The sequence below is a fragment of the Colletotrichum fructicola genome, assembly GCF_000319635.2.
Source record: "Colletotrichum fructicola Nara gc5 chromosome Unknown KSG_Nara_v1_contig08, whole genome shotgun sequence".
Lineage (NCBI taxonomy): Eukaryota > Fungi > Ascomycota > Sordariomycetes > Glomerellales > Glomerellaceae > Colletotrichum > Colletotrichum fructicola.
Window position 1 is genome coordinate 1,533,129 of NW_027094058.1, and position 20,884 is coordinate 1,554,012.

General features: G+C 56.1%; 7 protein-coding genes across 7 annotated transcripts; 5 read left to right on the plus strand and 2 right to left on the minus strand.

Annotated features, from left to right (window-relative positions):
- Positions 1–583: 583 nt before the first annotated feature.
- nit-13 (Molybdenum cofactor sulfurase) lies at positions 584–3,147 on the plus strand (the record flags this gene model as incomplete). Its single annotated transcript, XM_032036230.1, has 2 exons — positions 584–683; positions 749–3,147. 2 exons carry the CDS (start codon positions 584–586, stop codon positions 3,145–3,147), a joined length of 2,499 nt encoding a protein of 832 aa, XP_031884785.1.
- Positions 3,148–4,166: 1,019 nt separating this feature from the next.
- Positions 4,167–5,824, minus strand: dmoA-3 (Dimethyl-sulfide monooxygenase; the record flags this gene model as incomplete). The annotated part of the gene is made up of 4 exons (XM_032036231.1): positions 4,167–5,094; positions 5,151–5,398; positions 5,448–5,636; positions 5,696–5,824. The coding sequence occupies 4 exons, from the start codon at positions 5,822–5,824 to the stop codon at positions 4,167–4,169; spliced, it is 1,494 nt and encodes a 497-aa protein (XP_031884931.1).
- A 1,082-nt stretch (positions 5,825–6,906) lies between these two features.
- SEO1-1 (putative transporter SEO1) lies at positions 6,907–8,661 on the minus strand (the record flags this gene model as incomplete). Its single annotated transcript, XM_032036232.1, has 6 exons — positions 6,907–7,024; positions 7,075–7,981; positions 8,060–8,093; positions 8,146–8,396; positions 8,451–8,473; positions 8,528–8,661. 6 exons carry the CDS (start codon positions 8,659–8,661, stop codon positions 6,907–6,909), a joined length of 1,467 nt encoding a protein of 488 aa, XP_031884930.1.
- Positions 8,662–9,880: 1,219 nt separating this feature from the next.
- On the plus strand, positions 9,881–11,786 carry moxY-2 (FAD-binding monooxygenase moxY; the record flags this gene model as incomplete). Its single annotated transcript, XM_032036235.1, has 2 exons — positions 9,881–10,192; positions 10,245–11,786. The coding sequence occupies 2 exons, from the start codon at positions 9,881–9,883 to the stop codon at positions 11,784–11,786; spliced, it is 1,854 nt and encodes a 617-aa protein (XP_031884896.1).
- An 885-nt stretch (positions 11,787–12,671) lies between these two features.
- On the plus strand, positions 12,672–14,370 carry CGGC5_v013491 (UNC93-like protein 2; the record flags this gene model as incomplete). The annotated part of the gene is made up of 6 exons (XM_032036236.1): positions 12,672–12,735; positions 12,796–13,024; positions 13,104–13,192; positions 13,245–13,667; positions 13,718–13,797; positions 13,861–14,370. 6 exons carry the CDS (start codon positions 12,672–12,674, stop codon positions 14,368–14,370), a joined length of 1,395 nt encoding a protein of 464 aa, XP_031884897.1.
- Positions 14,371–15,320: 950 nt separating this feature from the next.
- On the plus strand, positions 15,321–17,091 carry dmoA-1 (Dimethyl-sulfide monooxygenase; the record flags this gene model as incomplete). The annotated part of the gene is made up of 7 exons (XM_032036237.1): positions 15,321–15,384; positions 15,451–15,591; positions 15,648–15,852; positions 15,903–15,915; positions 15,969–16,028; positions 16,082–16,816; positions 16,867–17,091. The coding sequence occupies 7 exons, from the start codon at positions 15,321–15,323 to the stop codon at positions 17,089–17,091; spliced, it is 1,443 nt and encodes a 480-aa protein (XP_031884898.1).
- A 1,198-nt stretch (positions 17,092–18,289) lies between these two features.
- acu-8 (Acetyl-CoA hydrolase) lies at positions 18,290–19,870 on the plus strand (the record flags this gene model as incomplete). The annotated part of the gene is made up of 1 exon (XM_032036238.1): positions 18,290–19,870. One exon carries the CDS (start codon positions 18,290–18,292, stop codon positions 19,868–19,870), a length of 1,581 nt encoding a protein of 526 aa, XP_031884899.1.
- Between the last annotated feature and the right edge of the window lie 1,014 nt (positions 19,871–20,884).

A 20,884-nucleotide genomic window follows, 5' to 3' on the forward strand; every position in this document is an offset into this window, starting at 1 on the left:
TATGCTTACCATTATCAAAGATAACAGCCGTCTCAAGAAGAGGGGCATACGGCATCGGGCTGCCGACTCCCGTGGCTCACATTTCCAGCATAAATACCAGTGTAACCGACACGGCTTATCGGAGGCACCCCAGATATCCACTTACGCTAAATTTGGTGAAGCCGTTCCCGATGCAAGTCTCTCGAAAAGGGCATCGAGACTAGTCAACGGCTTGGTTTGGAGGGGCACAAGGTGAAGAGTGGGGGCATACGAGGAGGGGGCGCACTTACAAGGGGGAGGGTCAAGATCTGGAACTCCCCCACTCTAGACGACGAACTCTTCTAGATATGGCAATCGAAGGCTTGACTAACAGTAACATTGGACTTAGCCCCTCGCATCCCAGGAACAGTATCTCGAGGTACAGAGCCCCTCCGGGGTACAGATGGACGGAGGATCCTTGAAGACAATCGTGCAGCCGAGCGTCCGAACGCCGCCGGGCTTGTTTAGTTGAAAAGATCTAATCACCGCAAAGAAACACATATATCAACTGGAGTTGGTTTCGAGCAATCAATGGGGTCATTTCATTGACTGGAAGACGAAAAATATGGTATCCGATCCAGCAAATGCTGGTACTTCACCAATCCATTCAACCTACGATGCGCGAATTGAGGCTATTCGCGAATATGAGTATCCTATGCTCAAAGGTAAAGCAATATGAGTACAAGAGTCCTGGTGCTTTAAAGGCAACCTCGCTGACAGATGATCATAGATCAGGTCTACCTCGACCATGCGGGTATGACTCTACCAGCGAAATCTCTGATGACTTCGTTCGGGAATGAAATGTCAACCACCCTGTTTGGCAACCCTCATTCAACGTCCACATCCTCTCAGCTGTCCACTTCACGAATAGAGGACATTCGCACGCGCGTGCTTCAGATGTTCAACGCAGACCCAGCCAGATTGGACGTAGTCTTTGTTGCTAATGCGACGGCTGGCATCAAGCTCGTGGCCGAAGCGCTACGAGGCACACCAGAAGGATTCGACTACATTTACCACCAATGGAGTCACACCAGTCTGGTTGGCGTGAGACAAGAAGCCAAAAACAGCATGTGTGTTGACAGCGAGGGAATGATCAATTGGCTGGATAAACAGTCCCGCGACTGTCAAGTTCGCGCTGATAGGCCAACACTTCTCGCATATCCAGCCCAATCAAATCTCGACGGTCGACGTTTGCCCTTGAGCTGGTGCAATCTGGCACGAACATCAAAAGAAGGGAAAGGAATTGTTACGATGCTGGATGCGGCTTCTTATGTTTCAACTTCTATGCTCGACCTTTCCGATCATCATTCTGCACCAGACTTTACGGTCTTAAGCTTCTACAAGATATTCGGCTTTCCGGACGTGGGGGCTTTGGTCGTCAAGCGAGAGTGTGCAGACGTTCTGATGAAACGAAGGTATTTCGGTGGAGGTACGGTGGACTCAGTTATCAGTGGACCGGAAGCTTGGCACGCTCGGAAGACACGGAGTATTCATCAACTCCTCGAGGACGGCACTCTCCCTATACACAACATACTCGCTCTAAACACTGCTATGGATACACATTCCCGACTGTTCGGCACTATGAACGATATATCGACACATACTTCTTACCTGTCCAAGAGACTGAAGCGCCGCCTGCGAGCACTTCGACATGGCAACGGGACGCCTGCGTGTGCAGTTTATTCAATCGAGCCGGAGCATCACAATGATGTCGGATGTGGGCCAATAGTAGCGTTCAATCTCAAGAACGAGCACGGTTCCTGGATTTCTCTTGCCGACTTTCAGAAACTAGCGAGCCTGCAGAACCTGCATCTCCGAACAGGCACTGTTTGCAACCCCGGAAGGTCGTCTGAAATACTCGGATTGTCATCTGCCCAAGTTAAGAAGAACTACGCGGACGGCTTTCGATGCGGAGACGACAACGATCTCATAAATGGCCAGCCAACGGGAGTCATTCGAGCCAGTCTTGGGACGATGAGTACGGAGTCAGATGTCGACAGATTCATCAACTTCGTCCAAGAGTTTTACGTAACGAGGAGTGACATTACGGCAAAACCAGACGAGATTCGGTATGGTCAAGACATCACTACTGGCACCATACAAGACATAATTGTATACCCGATCAAGAGCTGCAAAGGCTTTCATATCCCGAAAAACATATCCTGGCAAGTGCGGCCTGAAGGACTCATGTGGGATAGAGAATGGTGCCTCGTGCATCGCGGCACTGGCCGAGCTTTGAGCCAGAAGAGGTACCCTCGCATGGCTTTACTACAGCCAAGTATCGATCTCAAAAATGGGACGTTGAGCGTTGTTTACTTGGGCTTCACACCTCACGGCACACCAGACTCTGTCTCAATCCCCCTGACGGAGGACTCAGACATGAGTGATTCACGAGGCCTGCTTGAATGGACGGTCTCCAGAGTATGTGGTGAGACTGTTAACGTGGAAAGATACATCTCTCATCATATCAGCGAGTTCTTCTCCACTGCACTTGGTGTACCTTGCGACCTCGCTCGTTGCTCGCCCAAGATCCACAAAGCAGCTATGAGGCTAGGGAAAGTCCGTCGGCTCCCGAAAATGTGCCCTCAAAGCGCATGGGATCAGACATGGAGTGGCCCCTCGGCGCCTGCATGCACGACACTGGGGACGACTCAGCATAATACAAAAGGCCACCAAATTCTTCTTTCCAACGAAAGCCCAATACTGGCGGTCACAACATCCAGCCTTGAAGCTCTGAATGCCGCGATTCGAGCCAGCGGTGGTCGAGATGTATCAGCGGACGTGTTCCGTGCGAATATTGTCATTGCATCTTCACCAGAAGCATCCGCATACGCCGAGGATGGCTGGTCGGACATTCGAATCGGCAAGTTGAACTTCAGTGTTCTCGGCCCTTGTCAGAGATGTCACATGGTCTGCATCGACCCTGAGACAGGGGTCAAGGGCGCCGAGCCTTTTGTGTCACTTTCGAGGACAAGGCGATTTGATGGTAAGGTCTGGTTCGGCGTTCACATGACCATGGACCGGCATGTTACCACTGAGGATTCGTCGGAGGAAGCCCACGTAGTCAGCGTGGGACAACGCATTCTGGGTAACCCGGCAAAGTCTCCGAACTTGCCGGAGTTAACTTGAGAGAGCGTTGGTGCCACTTGTGGTCCTTGGAAAACCCCACGATCGGAACCTGTATCCGGATGCGATTGTCTGAATGTCTCGAAACTGATAAGAGTCAAAGATAGAGGCCGATAGTGCAACGCCAGCATTTTCGTGGCTACCAAGACTCAGGCTTCTGGGGTGGGTTCAAGAGTGGGGGATAAGAGTGGGAGCAAACACCGGTTGATGAGGTCTTAGGTTTCTCGCCTTGGGACGATCACACCCTGGCCTCAATTATTGGAGATTCTTCAGATGCAGGTAAATGTTCTGGTGATTGGCTCTTCAATCGCGGGGAAGTGCTGCGCATGTGACGCTGCAGCATCTATTCCTACGGGCACATATGGATGACAACACCTGCTTAGCGAAGCATGCATGCACCACGGCCTGTAGACCTCAACGGCACACCAAACTCCTCTATACGTTATTGTGGTATCCAAGAAAAGAGGAATAGTGCATACGACGCTACAGAGAACGACAATCAAAGATCTTGGGACTGGACGTCGAAGACAGCTTGTCATAAAACATTGAGGTTGCCTTCTCGTTCATGCAGGGCGAACCTCTTGAAGGAACCGAGCGTTTCGCCCCCTGATTATTCATATCTCCGGCTTAGGCTGGCGGAGCTTTCTTCCCGATACCCCTGGATCTGGTTGAGTAATGATATCGATTTCCAAGAGTGGGGGGCATCTAGCTTTCAGCACCCACTTCTGTGCCCCACCCTCAGGGTGAAATTTGGCGATAGCTTCAATTTTGAAGCTGCTTTTGACGGCTGATGCAAGTGTCAATGAAGAGTTGCTCACAGTGTATCATATGATCACTAGTCGCAATTACTTTACTTTCATCGAGTGATTATGAAGTTGCTGCTTAGCCCGGCCGGCTCTTAGGAAGCAGCGCCCTTGATCTTCAACTTGTCAATGAGATCGCTTTGAACATAGGTGTGAAAGCTCGGTGTTACCATTTTGAGCGTGGGATGCAGATGAGATTGTTGTGGCGAAAGACTTAGCTCAAGAGCTACCTGCCGACCCATCAGATCCCCCATGCTCCTCCTTATATACATCATACTTGTACGACGATCCGGGGTGGTCGCTCCGCAGCCCCTTCTGGCCCTGCCCATAAACCTTCTCTCTCGCAGTAAGCTGCACATTCTCCGCCGGCGCCTCGGGATACAGACCGCGACGTCGCAGTTCGGGAATGAGAAGATCAACAACATCCTCAAAAGAGCCGGGCGTAGTGACGTATCCAATGTTGAACCCATCCAAGTCACCCTCGCGGATCCAGTGCTCCATCTCGTCCGCCACCTTCTCCGGACTACCGACCGAGACCGGGCCGAGGCCACCGATAGCCGCCCGCTCGGCAATCACGCGGGGCGTCCACTTCGGGACGTGCTCGCTTGTGGTCGTGAACGCGTCCAGGATACTCCGCACCTTGTGCGCCTCCAATGAGTCGGCCGCAGTGACCTCCTGGTCGACCGGGATCTTGGAGAGGTCGATACCTGTCCAGCCGCTGACCAGGACAAGACCTCCAACGACGGATGCGTACTTCTTGAGCTCTTCGTGCTTGGCCTTGGCTTCCTCGTCGGTACGGCCGACAACTGGGGTGAAAGTAGCGAAGAACTTCACAGATTGAGGGTCTCGGCCGAGAGCTGCAGCCCTGTCTCTGATCTCCTTGACCTTGGGCCTCAGAAGCTTGGGCGAGTGGGAGGATACGAAGATACCCTCGGCATGTGTTGCCGCAAACTCCGAGCCTGCTGCTGACGTGCCTGCCTGGAAGAGAAATGGGGTTCTTTGCGGCGAGGGATCGACAATGTGACGAGTATCAAGGTCGAAAAACTTTCCGTGGTGGTGAATCGTGCGGATCTTATCGGGGTCGGCATAGCTGTCGTTCTCGGGGTCTGGCGAGATGGCGTCGTCTGCCCATGAACCCTCCCACAGCCTGAAGTTCTCAAATTAGTTGGGGGCCATCGTCAAAATTTCGCTGAACAAACATACTTGTAAAGAACGCGCAAGTACTCGTCCGCCTGTGCGTATCGCTCGTCGTGAGGGATCGGGCTGTCTAGACCAATGGCCTTGAACGCTGCCTTCTTCCATGAAGTCACAATGTTCCACCCAATGCGACCTCTAGTAAAGTGATCCAAGGTAGAGAACCTCTTCGCAAGTAGGAATGGCGGCTCGAACGAGGTTGATGCTGTGATGGCGAATGAAAGGTTCCTCGTCACGGCAGCCATGGCACTAATGGGCTATCATCTGGTCAGGAATTCCCTTTTTCACCTTCAGGAGTTGACATACGATTGTGGGATCCGTCATGGGCCATTGAGCCGCACGGCGAATGCAGTTGTCGAGACTTCCCTCGTACGTATCGTATCCGCCGTAGGTGTCGGCAAGGAAGAGCGAGTTGATGCCACCCCTCTCCAGGAGCTTCGCGAGTTCGATCCAATAGTTGAGGTCGCGCTTCGTCGCGGACTTATCTTCTGGGTTCTGCGATCCTCCCCGTCAGTCCATCGAATTCCTGAAAACCGTCAATCAGCTGCACTTACCTTCCATTGCCCGGGTGACAGGTGCCCAATGGTGGACATGTCAAAAGCATTCAGCAAAATCTGTTTCTTGCCCTCACCCTTAACGCCATTCTCGCCATTGGTTGCGCTGTGAATCGGGACTGAAGTCATTTTCACCCGCTTTCTCTCCGGTGATTCAGACATTGGTTCAACCTCTCGTCAATCAGCAACGAAACTGTCTAGGTCTCATCCCAGTCCCCAAACCCGCGGGGCTTGAAGGCGCCTTTATCATCTCTTCATGATCCTGAAGTCGCTTCCTTGGCCGGACGGCGCGCGATGCATGGAACTGGATAAAAATCCCACATTTCGTCATCGCCGTTGTCGCCCGCCGCGTGGGACTCGCGCGGGATATTATCTGCAAGAATCTCCAATTGCGACGGCCCCAAATGCAGGGCGAGGCTCTGGCGTGATTGCAGGTGTGGATGGTGCCATGAGCACACACCAAACGGATTCGAAGCAGTTACGTTTAGAGCCCAGTCTTCGGTCGGCTATTTTGGTTCCTGGCGGGCGTTAAACCCGTTTAAATTGGCGAGCCATGCGATATCTTATTCAACAAGCCGGAGGGATCCCGACGCTTGCCTTGCTGTGGCGGGGATACCGCAGGTCGAGACTTGTCGATGAGCGGGTCGCAACTGCGTTGAATGTCACGATAATTGGCTTCAACACTCAGCTAATAGGGTATAGTAATGAAGACGATTTTCACTTGAGCATCTCATGTCTGATGGGTTGATGAGCCGACCGGCCGCGGAAGACGGGAGGCCCCCGCTATTGACGGTACCGCCGACATCTAGGTTTCGGCATCACCCGACTGTGGACTCATCGTGACAAGGACTTTGCAAGTAGGATAATTGTGAAAAACACACAAGTCATATTGATCGCGTATATGAGTGAACATAAGTCAGGTTACGAGCTGGAAGTCTTTCCCAGGTGAGACTGAAAGGGAAAGACCTGATCAAGCCCGAGCGATTATGGTTCACTCATGGCTGCGACATACTCTCAGCCAGATTTTTGTTGAAAGGGAAATAAAGCATCATCGGCTACCATCGGAACAATATCTATATTTGCGATTCATTTCAACCTTCTTGGCCATAACTCTGCAGAAACTTGAATATGATATTTTTCAATGGCGTATGCCGTGCGACCATAGCCCCCACGCCTTCCAAGGATCACCGTCTTCTTCCAGGGAAGACATGTTAGTCGCTTCTATCATCCCTGCCACTGACCACAACAGGTGGTCTCTTTCCATCCTCTACCGTGGCCCCGTCGTCGCTGTGAGTGTCAGGGAAGCCTGTGGAATTCTCGACCTGGGGGCTGTTCAAGTTAGTTGATGATCAGATGTTGGCGCTTCGCTGACTACTTACTCTCGTCTCTTGACATATAACCGCAGAATGTGCGTCGCAATGATGAGCAAAATAGAGGAACCGAGTGTGAACGCGAAACCTTTGCGGTAGCGCGGTGCCTCGACTGTGGGAAACACCAGCAGTGGGGTCCACGCGGTTGACGACTGCGAGATGGCGTTGATGAGCACCAGAGTAAACGATCGTTCTGCGGGCGATGCGCGCAACTGCGTGTTAACCCAACCATGAAGAACGCTCGACATCGCGACTGAGGAGTAGATGGTCGAGAAGGCGAACCACTTCGCAGGCTCGGGGACATCCCAGATTGTCAGAATGATCAGGCCGATACTGTTCCAGGTGATCGACATCGTTATCGCCCAAGCCGGGCCCATGACGAGGTCGGAAGCGAAGCAGACAAAGAGGGTATAGAATATCCCCAACGCCGGTGCGATGGTACCAAGTTCGTTCACCTTGGCCGCGGAATACCGCGCAAGACTCTTGATCCAGAGCAAGAAGCTGCCGGAACTGGTGTGGATGCCCGCGTTCCAGAAGAGCACGTCGACAATGACGATGCCCCAGAATTGCGGCGATAGGATAATCTTCTTAAGAGCTGGAAACTTGAACCTCCCGTGGGACGCGTGGCCTGCGCGCTTCAGTCTCTCGACGCTGAGTTCGATGTTTTCTCTCTTCAACACCAGACGGTTGGGCTGCTCCGGTGTGCCGGGTATCACGAAGTAGCCCAGCACGCCGATCGGGATGGTGATGAGGGCGCAGATGATGTACATCCAGCGCCAGCCTGCAAGGCCGTTCACGCCATCCAGACGGGCTGATGCACCTGCTTGAATCAAGCCTGCGGTAAGCGTGCCCAAGGAGAGGCCGACGTAGAAGATGCCTCCGCGCCGGGCGATCTCGTCACCACGGTACCACGAACCTGCCACCAGTCAGTTTTCCCTTGCAATAATCTGCTTTAAAGGGGTTCTTTGAAGGGGTTCTTTGAAGGGGTTCTTACCAAAGAGATAGTGCATAGCCGGGAAGAAAGCAGCCTGTATCATGTCAGACGGTCCGAGATGGGTCACAGGCTCAACTCAAACTGACCTCAAACCATCCAACAAGGAAGCGGTATGCAGCCAGCTCAGCGAAACCAGTAACGCGGAACTGAAGAAGCGTGAAGACGCCCCAGCAGATATCAAGACACGGTATCAACCAGTGCATTGGGATGTAGGTAAGCAGGAACATGATCGGGATCTGTCCCGTGACGGCGCCGATGATGTAGAAGGTCTGGAGCTGGACAAGCTCATTGCCCTTGAACCCAAGATCTTCTTTGAGACCTGCGACGTAGGCATTGTCTGCTCCCATTAGATGATGCTAGAGGATACAAAACTTTGAAAGGGTGGACATACTCAAGTTTGACTGATCGATGTACCTGTATTGCGGTCAGCACATCACCATTCACCGAGGCCAAGGCAGATGCACTTACTTGACCCAGTAGCTGAGCACAGCATAAGGCACGATCAAAAGATCCAATTTTCCAATGAGCTTTCGCTCCTCGGGCGTGTCGGTGTCGGCATACCACTGGATGTGCCACCACTTGCGGCGCGCTTGAACAACCATGGCGAACGTCGATGAACGGGGTCTTGCTCGGCAGTGAGCAAACAAAATGCCCGAATGGTAAATGGTTCTGCGAACTTCCTAATCCTACCAAGACATACATGAACTTGCAGGACCCTCCAGCCTTTAGTATCATCCCATCATCCCATCACCTCACCACCGCATCCCATGTCCAAAATCTCTTTCCTGTCCCTGGTCGTCGGGTTGCGTGCGCGCGAACGCCACAGGTTCCAATGGAACCAGACTTGCAATCAGGCCCGACTCGTCGCCCACGCGAAACAAGACCTTGGCGTGGGAGACGCACCGCAGGTCCAACACACAGATGACGGCCAGAAGAACCCTAGAGACGGGGACACCAGGAGAATCCTACTGCGTAATAGCACCGCACAGAACTCCGACCTGAAGGGGGCGGGAGTCGTCCGCACGCAGGCGAGAATCTTCAAGCTCGTCTTTGGTCAGTTCATTGCACCATCCCAGGGCACATTGATGTGACACCCAGACCAGCTGTGACAGGCTGCGCTCCCGAGGCGAGGCGTCCTGGCATTTCGATAAAGCGACGCATCCCTGTCCAAGATCCGCTTACACATGCCGAGCTCCAACCCCCAAATCCTCTGCCAGAATTGGAGACCCTTTTTTTCCCTCGTTGTAACCTCCAAAAAGATGCGGATCCGACGCGCCGGACGGAAAACTTCAAACGGGGCCCCGAGGTGTCTTGGGAGAGGTCCGATCTATGGAGACGTTCTGACAGGGGTAAGGGAAGACGAAGCTATTCCCCAAGAAAGTGGGGATATGGCGTGCTCCCCAACATTCGCGCACCTCATCTCCAGCGCGGCAACCCGCGAAAATAATACCCGCCCTCCTCGGCAGCGGGGTTTGGGGGATCCATTGGCAAAGCTTCCGTGGTGGGGTGGGTTCATTCGCTCTCGGGGTGAATAAGCTGGCTGCGTCGAGATAACAATGGCTTAGCTGTGATAGGACGACGGCGGCTGAGGCTGGGTTGTGCCGTCGAGGAGGTGCGCGAGAGCCCGCTTCATGTGTGTGTAACGCGTTCGAGGGCATCTCTGACGTGATTCCGATGGCCGGGCCGGCGAGGGGTCGGAGGGGTCGTCGGTCAAAATGGTGGCTTTCTCAAATGGGACCGCGATTCAGTGAAGCTGTCTTGGACTTGGTGAAAGTTAAGCATCACATTTCAGTGCCAATTTCAGGAGCCTAGACTGCCATCATGGGTGACTATCACACTGAGAACACGACACCACCAAACGAGGCCAATGGCTTTGACAAGACCAAGGGCGCCGTGCCCGAGACACCAGCCAAGCAGACACTCATCGACAGGACAGTCGACGCGCTGCTCACCCCACCAAAGTCGGTCTATGAAGATGTTTCGCTTGAGCTTCCTGACAGATACATCGACGAGCCACGGTCTTTGCGCGTAGCTGTCATCGGCGCAGGCCTCTCTGGAGTTCTCGCTGGTATCTTGCTGCCTGCCAAGGTCCCTGGAGTTAAACTCACAATATTTGAAAAGAACGCCGACGTGGTATGTCTAATGATGTTCTTGCCAACTCTAAATTACTAACAGATAATCTCAGGGAGGCACTTGGTTCGAAAACGTATATCCCGGCGTGCGCTGCGACGTGCCCGCCCACGTCTACCAAGCAACCTTCGACCCAAACACCCAATGGACAGAGCAATTCGCGCAGGGCGCGGAGATCCGCGACTACTGGAAGGGCCTGTCGAGAAAGTACGACGTCTACAAGTATCTCCAGCTCTCCCAGCAGATCGAGGGTCTCAACTGGGTTGACTCCCAAGCCGTCTGGCAGATCACCGTCCGCGACCTCAAGACGGACGCGATCCGGATTGAAGAGGCCGACTTCGTCCTGACAGCCATCGGCCGCTTCAACGCCTGGAAACTCCCAAACTACCCCGGCATCCACGACTTCAAGGGCGTCCTGCGACATGCCTCCAACTGGGACCCCAGCTTCGACCCCCGCGACAAGAAGGTCGCCGTCATCGGCAATGGCGCCAGCGGCATCCAGCTCACGTCGAACCTGCACAAGGTCGTCTCGCGGCTGGACCATTACGCCCGCAACAAGACGTGGATCACGGCCTCCTTCGCCGGCGACGAGACCTCCATCGAGCCCATCCCCATCCCCGAAGACCTGCGCGCCAAGTTTCGCGAGGACCCCGAGGCGTACCTCGCGTACCGCAAGGACATGGAGAGCAAGTACTTCCGCCACTTCACCGGCTGGCTCAAGGGGTCTGCCGACAACGAGGAGGCGCGCGAGAAGTTCCGCACGTTCATGAACGACCGGCTGGCTAAGAAGCCTGAGCTCATTGATGCGCTCATCCCCGACTTCAGCCCGCACTGCCGCCGGTTGACACCGGGCCCGGGGTACCTGGAGGCCATCACCGCCGAGAAGACGAACTACATCCAGACTCCCATCCGACGGTTCACCGAGACGGGCATCGAGACGGAAGACGGCACGCACCGCGAGGTCGACGCCATCTTCTGCGCAACAGGCGCCAACGTCGACATGGTCCCGCCGTTCCCCATCACCGCGCGCGGCGAGGACCTGTCCAAGCTGTGGCGGTCCGACGGCAAGTACGGCTTCCCCTACACGTACCTCGGCTCCGCCACACCGGGATTCCCGAACCTGCTCTTCATCCACGGGCCCAACGGCTCGGGGCGCTCCGGGACGGTCCCGCACAACGTGGAGAACCAGATCACGTACTTCGCGCGAATCCTGCGCAAGGCGGCGCGCGAGGGCATCAAGTCGCTGCAGGTGTCGAAGCGCGCGGCGGACTGGTTCACGGAGTACTCGGACGCGTTCTTCGCGACGACGGTGCTCTCGGAGAACTGCAGCTCGTGGTACAACAGCGGCAAGCCGGGCTCGCGGGTGCACGGGCTGTGGCCGGGGTCGGCGTCGCTGGCGACGATTGTGCAGCGGGAGCCGCGATGGGAGGACTTTGAGTATGAGTATCTTGGGGATGCGGAGAATCCGTTCCTGTGGTACTTTGGGAAGGGGTGCACGAAGAAGGAGCTGGATGAGAATGCTGATGTGACGCCGTATCTGAAGGCTGGGGTCGTTGATCCGAAGGATGTGCATGAGAGTTGGCATACTGTTCCATAGATGGCAGTCGTTTAATGGCATTCTGAAATGAATGAAGATGAATCATGAGATTCTTGATATTTTTGAATATCACTGTCTTCGTCAACGTCACGTTCTATTAGATCGCGATAGTCCTCGTCCCTTGGATGTAAGTCGCCGGAGGACGTCCTACAGTATTCCGATCTCAACGACAGCATCTCGGAAGAATACTTCGATCGCACCTCACATTTTCACTTCATCAGCTATGTCACACCGTTGACCCGAGGCTATGGTTCTTCGAGACAATGACATGCCAAGACCTCACATCAAACCCTGACACCATGCCCATCATCCCAAACCACCAGCACATCTTCCGGAAGCTCTTCCACGTGCGCTCGAGACAGTTCTCTAGCCCCGGAATCGTCCCACAGCTCTGGTTCAACGCTTGTTCAAGTTGGGGGTGGTACTCCGGCACGGTGCATCTGTGCGCCGGCGACGGAATGGCGTGCTGTTCCCGGCTGATTTCGCAACCTCTCCAACGCCGAGCGAACCCCCGTCGCCGGAAATTTTAGACTGCAAACCTGGACGCAGGTTAGCTTCAAACGCGCAGTTATTGGATTAGCGCTTTGTAAAAGAGACCGAGGAGAGAACAGACACAGAAAAAAAGTTTGTTCTGGACCCTGTCTGACAGGGCCGTCTGTTCGCCTGTCCGGCACATGGTGAAGAACCCTGGAACGACATCTCGCAATGACATCCATCCCTGCATGATTTTTTGTGTGCTTGGGGTGAATGATAAGACGAAGGATTCCCGTTCCCGTGGGTCTTGATCCATCATTGTCGAAGACAGCCAAACTCTGGTCATAATTATCAACACCATCAGAGCGTGTCTGTCTTTTCTCCAACATCGGTTCACAGCACTCAGTCAAGATGGCCGAATATGCAGACGCCAGCAAGGGCGATGTCATCCCTCCAAAAGAGGAGAGGCACCCAGGTATGCTCAACTCTGAGGCTTCTCAATTGCTCGATTTCACGCTGACGTGCGGCGCAACAGTAAAATGGTACCGCTCAACCTTCTACAACATGACGATCCTCGGCCTCTGTAACCTCGCCGCGCCCGGCATCTGGGGCGCCATGAACTCCCTCGGCGCAGGCGGCGCCGCCTCGCCCAAGGTCGTCAACGCTGCTAACGCGCTGACCTTTTGCCTCATGGTCGTCTCGTGCTACTTCTCGTCCGTCATCGTAAAATACATCGGCATCAAGGGCGCCTTGATCTTTGGAACGTACGTCTCCTAACTCCCCAAATCCGAATTACACGGCCACTCTGTCGGAACTCATCTCGACTAACACTGCAAATAACAGCATGGGCTACGCCCCCTTCGCCGCCGGCCTCTACACCAACAACCGCTACGGCGTCGAGTGGCTCATGCTCCTCGGCGCCGCCCTCTGCGGTATGTCTTGGCAGATAATTTGCGTGAGGTACTCAGACTGACTGAACTCCAGGTATATCTGCCGGCGTTTTTTGGGCTGCGGAAGCGGCAATCGCGATCGCCTACCCGGAGCCCTGGAACCGCGGCAAGGCCCTCGGCTACTGGCTGACCTACCGCCTCTGCGGACAGATCCTCGGCGGCGCCATCAACCTGGGCCTGAACGCCGACAACGACCAGGCCGGCAAGGTCTCGTACACCGTCTTCATCGTCTTCATCGCGATCCAGGCCGCCGGCCCGTTCGTGGGGCTGCTGCTGAACAAGCCGGACCAGGTGCAGCGCCAGGACGGGCGCAAGGTCAGCTTGGAGATTGTGGAGAACCCGTGGTTCGAGATCCGGGCGACGACGCGGAGCTTTTTCAATGTCAAGTTTCTGCTGGTGGTGCTGTGGATTGGGCAGGCCGTGTTTTCGGAGGCTGTGTTTTTCACGTATCTTGCGAGTAAGTGCGGCGTGAGTCTGGGTGGATGGATGAGTGCTGACGTTTTGAAGCTTGGTTCTCGGTCCGCTCTCGTGCGTTGGGATCTTTCCTGTCCGGCATCGTGGCCGTCATCTCCGGCAACCTCCTTGGTGTAAGTAACCCCTCCAGTCCTGCTTTCTACGCCTTCAGTTGCTAATGATATCTCGTCCTGCAGCACTGGCTCGATCGCGCTCAAATCTCCCTCAAAACCCGCACCCGCACCACCTTCTGGGGCCTCGTCGTGACCCAAGGCGCCTGGTGGACCTGGGCCACGATCCTCGCGACGCGCTACCGCACCACGCGCCCGACGCATGATTGGGCAGACGGCGACTTCGGCGCCGCCTTCGCCGTCTACATCTTCCTCACGATCGGCTTCCAGCTGAACTACCTCTTCCTCTACTTCATCGTCACGAACCTCGCGAAGGGCGAGGAGGAGGTGATCCGGTACGCGGCGCTGCTGAGAGGCACCGAGAGCGCGTGGCAGGCGGTGAGCTACGGGCTCACGAGCCTGACGCTGTTTGGCGAGGTGGGCGGGATCTACTTCAACTTTGCGCTGTGGGCGGTGGCGATTGGGCCGGCGTGGCTTGTGTTAAAGCATTTTGGAACTGGGGAGAGGGGGGTGGGGGAGGTGGGTGGGAGTGGTGTTGTGGAGAGCGAGGATGGGGATTCGCAGACGAAGCATTAGATGCGGAGGGTCAATAGGTTCATCGTGGTAGATCCAGATTTTCAGTGTTGTGCTGTGAAGCTATTCACAGCTTGGCTGTTAACATTATAATTCAATTATCGTTGCACGTAATCACATAATGCTGGGCCTCATCACATCGTAAACATGGAAGCTCCTCCAAGTCGGCACTGAGCGCATGTGAGATTCAACAAGCGACGATATTATCCAGAGCATCATGCACCAGCGTATCCACAGCGCCGGGACACATGCCATCCAGGATCGCAATCATCTCCAAACCTTCAGCATCGCATTCGACCAAAGCCAGCGCTTCCAATTACCCCTCACAGAACCCCACACCCTGCGGTCCTCCGTCGTCCGCAGAACGCGTCCCTCCGGGTGGTAGCATTGCAATTCGCGACGCTCCGGTTGGGCCAGCTCGCCTTTGGGGCTAACATGACGTGATGGCCTCACGTTGAAACCTTGAGCTCCATCACACGCGGTCGCGCGGCGTGCGGAGTGGGGGCCGCGAGCTCTTATTGCTTGACCGGCTGGCTGTTTTAACGGCTAAAATGCCAAAGTCGTACGGCAGTGCAGTGAACATGCATCGAGATAAGAAGATTGCCCTCGCTGAAGATCTATCCGAGGTTGTTCAACGTGGGGCCCGCGTCTTGCGCCACCGCGCCGTCCGGTGGTGTCATCGCCCCGGCTCCACGGTGCCGGACCCACGCCGAACATCGGGAGGGGCAGCGCTATGCGTTGGAGAAGTTGCCCCGAATGCGCGTCACAACCGGGTGAGGGCACCTTGATTACCCCGCGCTCGCGTCGCTGGTGAGAAGAACACGGTCTCCGAGAATTTTTGCGGTTGAGGAAAATATTTACTCTTTTCCAGTTGTTGTCCCGCTTGGAAATCTGTTGTTCTTGAAGATTCACGATACAGAGCACGTAAGAGACGCGAGACGAGAGACGTAATCATGGCCGAAGCGAACGGAATAAAGCCGAAGAAGAGCTTGGTGCTCAATGCCTTCGTTGAGATGTGTAAGGCCCCGATTCCCGATTGTAAACTGGCTTGGAGTTGCAGAAGCTGACGAGGACGCAATACAGGCAGTGGACACCAGTCCCCTGGACTCTGGAGACATCCCGACGACGAGTCCTGGCGATTTAACGAGATCAGCCACTGGGTTGAGCTGGCGAAGCTTCTCGAGGAGGCCAAGTTCCACGGAATCTTCATCGCAGACGTTCTCGGTAAGACGCACTTGCTCTACCTCGGTTTGCTCAACGCGACGGCTGACATCTTGGAGGCGGCTACGACGTGTATTCGCAGTCGCTTGACCCTGCAAAGATTTCCGGCGCGCAATGGCCCGTCAACGAGCCTCTTGCCCCCATTGCCGCCATGGCTGCTGTGACCAAGAGCATCGGCTTCGGAGTGACGGTGTCGACGACGTACGAGCAGCCGTACCACCTGGCTAGGCGTCTGTCAACGGTCGATCACCTCAGTGGTGGACGGTGAGTTCTCCATCATGAACACTGAAGTTACGTAGCTAATAAGATGTCAGTCTTGGATGGAATGTGAGTTTGAGCCGAAGAGGGAGGACACCAAGCACACAAGCTAACCATAACAGATCGTGACGAGCTACCTCGATTCCGCAGCCAAGAACATGGGTCTCGCCCAACAACCCCAGGTAAGCTCGCCAACGACTGCTTTCAACACCGTCAACCATACTCACAAACCCAGCACGACGACAGATACGCCCAAGCCGAGGAGTACATCAAGGTCATGTACAAGCTCTTCGAGTCCTCATGGCGCGACGACGCCGTCAAGCTCGACCGCGCGAAAGGAATCTACACCCAGCCCGACCTCGTGCGCAAGATCAACCACGACGGGCGCTTCTTCACCGTCCCGGGCCCGCACATCGTGCAGCCCTCGCCGCAGCGCACGCCGCTGCTCCTGCAGGCCGGCACGTCCAAGGCAGGCAAGCAGTTCGCGGCGCAGCACGCCGAGGCCATCTTCGTGTCGGCGCACGCGCCGGCGGTGTGCGCAAAGAGCATCGCCGAGATCCGCGAGCTCGCGCGCACGGAGTACGGCCGCGACGGCAACAGCATCAAGGTGCTGGCGCTGGTGACGCCGATCCTGGGCGCGACGGAGGCGGAGGCGCAGGCGAAGCTGGCGGAGTACCGCAAGTACGCGTCGCACGAGGGCGCGCTGGCGCTGTTTGGCGGGTGGACGGGGATGGACCTGAGCAAGTACGGCGACGAGGAGGAGCTGCGCGAGGTGGAGAGCAATGCGGTGCGGTCGACGGTCGAGGGCTACGCGCGGTTCTCGCCGGGTACGGCGAAGTGGACGAAGCATACCATTGCGGAGCATGTTAGCATTGGAGGTAATGGGCCGATTTTTGTCGGCACGGCGGCGCAGGTTGCGGATGGGTTGGAGATGTGGATTGAGGAGGCCGACGTGGACGGCTTCAACTTTGTGAGTGGGCTTGATGTGCTGAATAAGACGGATGCTGACAGCGAGTGCAGGCGTATGCGCTCTTCCCCCAGTCGTTCAAGGACATCATCGACCTGCTTCTTCCGGAGCTGCGCCGTCGCGGGCTTTTCTGGGATGACTATGCCGTTCCGGGCGGCACGTACAGAGAGAACTTTTACCGCAAAAAGGGACAGTCGGGACCGTTGGATGAGCACGTTGCTGCGTCGTACCGGTGGAAGGCTGGCGTGCCGGCGGAGGAGGCCAAGATTCCCGAGTAAAGTGTCTGGCAGTAAAGTGTCTGGCAGTAAAGTGTCTGGCAGTAAAGTGTCTGGCAAGGGCAGCATGAGAAAGAGAGAAAATAAAATGAAGCTATTCACACGACCAAAATGGCAAGATCGTGTCTCTTTCCAGGTGAGCATGGAAGTGTGGGGGCTCACGTGGTGTCCTCGCATTGTGACTGGACACTGGGACGGGAAGGGTGGACCTGTCCCAGGTACGTACCGTTAGCTAAAGCCGAGATTCGTCCGGCCGAGCTGTGCCGAAGGAAGAGCTCGCATCTACGGAAGTTTGGGACGGGCTCCATTTTACTTTGCTGCGTCGTTTCGATGGGCCCCGGTTAAGTCATGGTGACCATGCCTAGCATTCGGTGGAGATGGGCTTCAAAGATAAGAGGCACCCTAATGATTTCGAGATGCAGAGATGAGCAGACCGTCAATAATAAGTAAATAATCCAAAGGCCAATTCCAAAGAGTGGAAAATCTCCTGACGGCCTCAGCCCAGAATTGCTTGGAATAAAGCGGAATTGCGCGCTGTTGATTGGCCAATTGCTGTCGAGTGCTCGTTTGTCGGCTCTCACCGAAGGAAGGTTTCCAGTGGTGCGGTGCCTGGCACAGCGTGCTACCAGGCTGCCCTGTGGCGTCCCTCTCCCGCTGCGCCTTACTCCAGTGACACCTAAATTCAGTCAATTCACGGCCTAGCGGGCATGCGGCTGTCTGGGCAGGGGTGTTACCGACCGTTGCCGAGCCGCCTGTCCACTCAGCCCACGCATCCCACGCTGCCAGCACCCTGTGGGCCGCCTTAGCTAAGCCGCGCTTTGCCCAATCGGGGAGCTATCGCTATCAAAAGCCATAGCTTCCCTGGCCGCAGCTGCGTCATTCCCCACCGAGGGGCTCAAGGAGTGACCTGATCTTCCACAGTCCATCTTTTTTTTCTCTTTGGCTCGTCCTCAAGGTCTGGACTGGAGCCTCTCCTGTGGCCTAAGACGCGAAAAATAGCCCGGATATAAAATCTACCTGGAGCCCACTTTCTCTCCTCAAAAGTCACCCCATCGTGTCTTCTTTCCCTTGACCGGTGTGCTTGTTTGTTGTACTCTCCCCCATCATCTCCCCTCCTTTCCCCGGGCTTTGACCCTCTGAGAACCTCTCCTCTCCACTCCTCTCGTCATCCTCATCTTCGTCAGGCTTCAAACCGTTCAAGATGGCGTCGCCAGTTGCTTCGGCCGCCCTCAAGGCGCGCGTTCGCCGCCCGACCATGCTGAACAAGCTCACCCGTCCTCAGGACCTGCTCCAGCACTTCCCCAACGGCGCCTACATCGGCTGGTCCGGCTTCACCGGCGTCGGCTACCCCAAGAAGATGCCCACCTTCCTCGCCGACCACGTTGAGCAGAACAACCTGCAGGGCAAGATGAAGTACAGCCTCTTCGTCGGCGCCTCCTCCGGCGCAGAGACCGAGAACCGCTGGGCCGGCCTCGACATGATTGACCGCCGCAGCCCCCACCAGGTCGGCAAGGCCATCTCCAAGGGCATCAACGAGGGTCGCATCAACTTCTTCGACAAGCACCTGTCCCAGTTCCCCGTCGACCTCGTCTACGGCTTCTACACAAAGGACCGCCCCAACAAGGGCATCGACGTCGCCATCGTCGAGGCCACCGACATCAAGGAGGACGGCAGCATCGTCCCCGGCGCCTCCGTCGGCGCCACCCCCGAGCTCGTCCAGCTCGCCGACAAGATCATCATCGAGGTCAACACCTCCCTCCCCAGCTTCGAGGGCCTCCACGACATCACCATGACCGACCTGCCCCCGCGCCGCAAGCCCTACCTCATCATGGGCGTCGAGGACCGCATCGGCACCACCTCCATCCCCATCGACCCCGAGAAGGTCGTCGGCATCATCGAGTCCGACTACCAGGACCAGACCTCCCCCAACACCCCCGAGGACGCCAGCTCCCAGGCCATCGCCCGCCACCTCATCGAGTTCTTCGAGCACGAGGTCAAGCACGGCCGTCTGCCCAAGAACCTGCTCCCCCTGCAGTCCGGCATCGGCAACATCGCCAACGCCGTCATCGGCGGCCTCAAGGACTCCAACTTCTGGAACCTCAAGGTCTGGACAGAGGTCATCCAGGACACCTTCCTCGACCTCTTCGACTCGGGCCACCTCGACTTCGCCACCGCCACCTCCGTCCGCTTCTCCCCCGACGGCTTCAAGCGCTTCTACGACAACTGGGAGTCCTACCACGACAAGCTCCTCCTGCGCTCCCAGCAGGTCTCCAACTCCCCCGAGATCATCCGCCGCCTCGGCGTCATCGGCATGAACACCCCCGTCGAGGTCGACATCTACGCCCACGCAAACAGCACCTGCGTCATGGGCTCCCGCATGCTCAACGGCCTCGGCGGCAGCGCTGACTTCCTCCGCAACGCAAAGTACAGCATCATGCACACCCCGTCCACCCGCCCCTCCAAGACGGACCCCCATGGCGTCTCCTGCATCGTGCCCATGTGCACCCACATCGACCAGACCGAGCACGACCTCGACGTCATCGTCACCGAGCAAGGGCTTGCCGACGTCCGCGGCCTCAGCCCCCGCGAGCGCGCCCGCCTCATCATCAAGAAGTGCGCCCACCCCGTCTACCAGCCCATCCTGCAGAGCTACTTCGACAAGGCCGAGTTCGAGTGCCTGCGCAAGGGCATGGGCCACGAGCCCCACCTGCTCTTCAACTCGTTCGACCTCCACCGCGCCCTGGTCGAGGAGGGCAGCATGCAGAAGGTCAAGAGCTTCTAGACGAGGCACACCTTACACTAAAGAAATGAGAGTGATACAAAAAGAGATTTACACGTGGTTGAGACTTGGCATTGGCGCATTCAGGGGCGGCGGGCTGGCGCGGTCCTGCGATTTCGGAGCATAGACATCATAGCTTTTGTGTTTTTTACTTTTGTTGATAGAGAAATGATACCTCGCTGGATAATGCTACAACACACACTTTTCTTCCCAGGCTTATTCCCGAGCGCCAAGCTGTCACGGTCCACGATGTATCCACCGTCTTCATACCAAACCCACCGTTCCCGACGCGCTACCCACCCTCCCGAGTCACGCTCTCGGATTTCACAGCGGACGGAGGTCGAATCGCCGGAGGGATGGGATGTTCGGGCGGCGTCCGAGGGAGTCAGGAGGTGCCCCGGCCGCCGATAGCATGCGGCGATACGACGCGCGATAGGGTGGTACGGCGAGAGAGGTCTGGGCGTTTTAGGGGGCCCTGGTGCGGTATTTGTGGTCTCGCCAATCGCGAAAATTGGGAGCCCACTGTGAGGCTTAAAATTGGTTGAGGGGGATAGGGCCGAGACTTGGCGATGTTGGGAATCGGGCCTTTGGGTATGGGTATGGCCATGCTATCGGCGAGGGCATCTCGGTTTTCGAGAGGAAATGGCGCAGGCGCTGGGCGTGTGCAGCGGTCCGTCCTGAAGTTCGTTCGAGGTTCATGTCGGCTTGATTCCGGAGACAGACCACGAAAGGGGCCGAGAAATGCATTTGCGGCACTCACGGCCGGTGTGTGCCTTAGTGGGGCCGGTCCAGAAGCCCAACTCGGCTCCGGGCCGTCGGCGTATCTGCACCGGTATCTCAACGGACGCGGACTGCTAATCAGACGGATCTTGAATCCCTTTGGTCGTGGCGATGTGCTGACGACATTCTTTCATGCGAAAATATTCACTGCTTGTAACTTTTCGCCTAGTGTAACTAGCTACAGTAATTCGATCGCTGAGATATCTAACAATGGTATACTTATCTCTACTTTTTCCT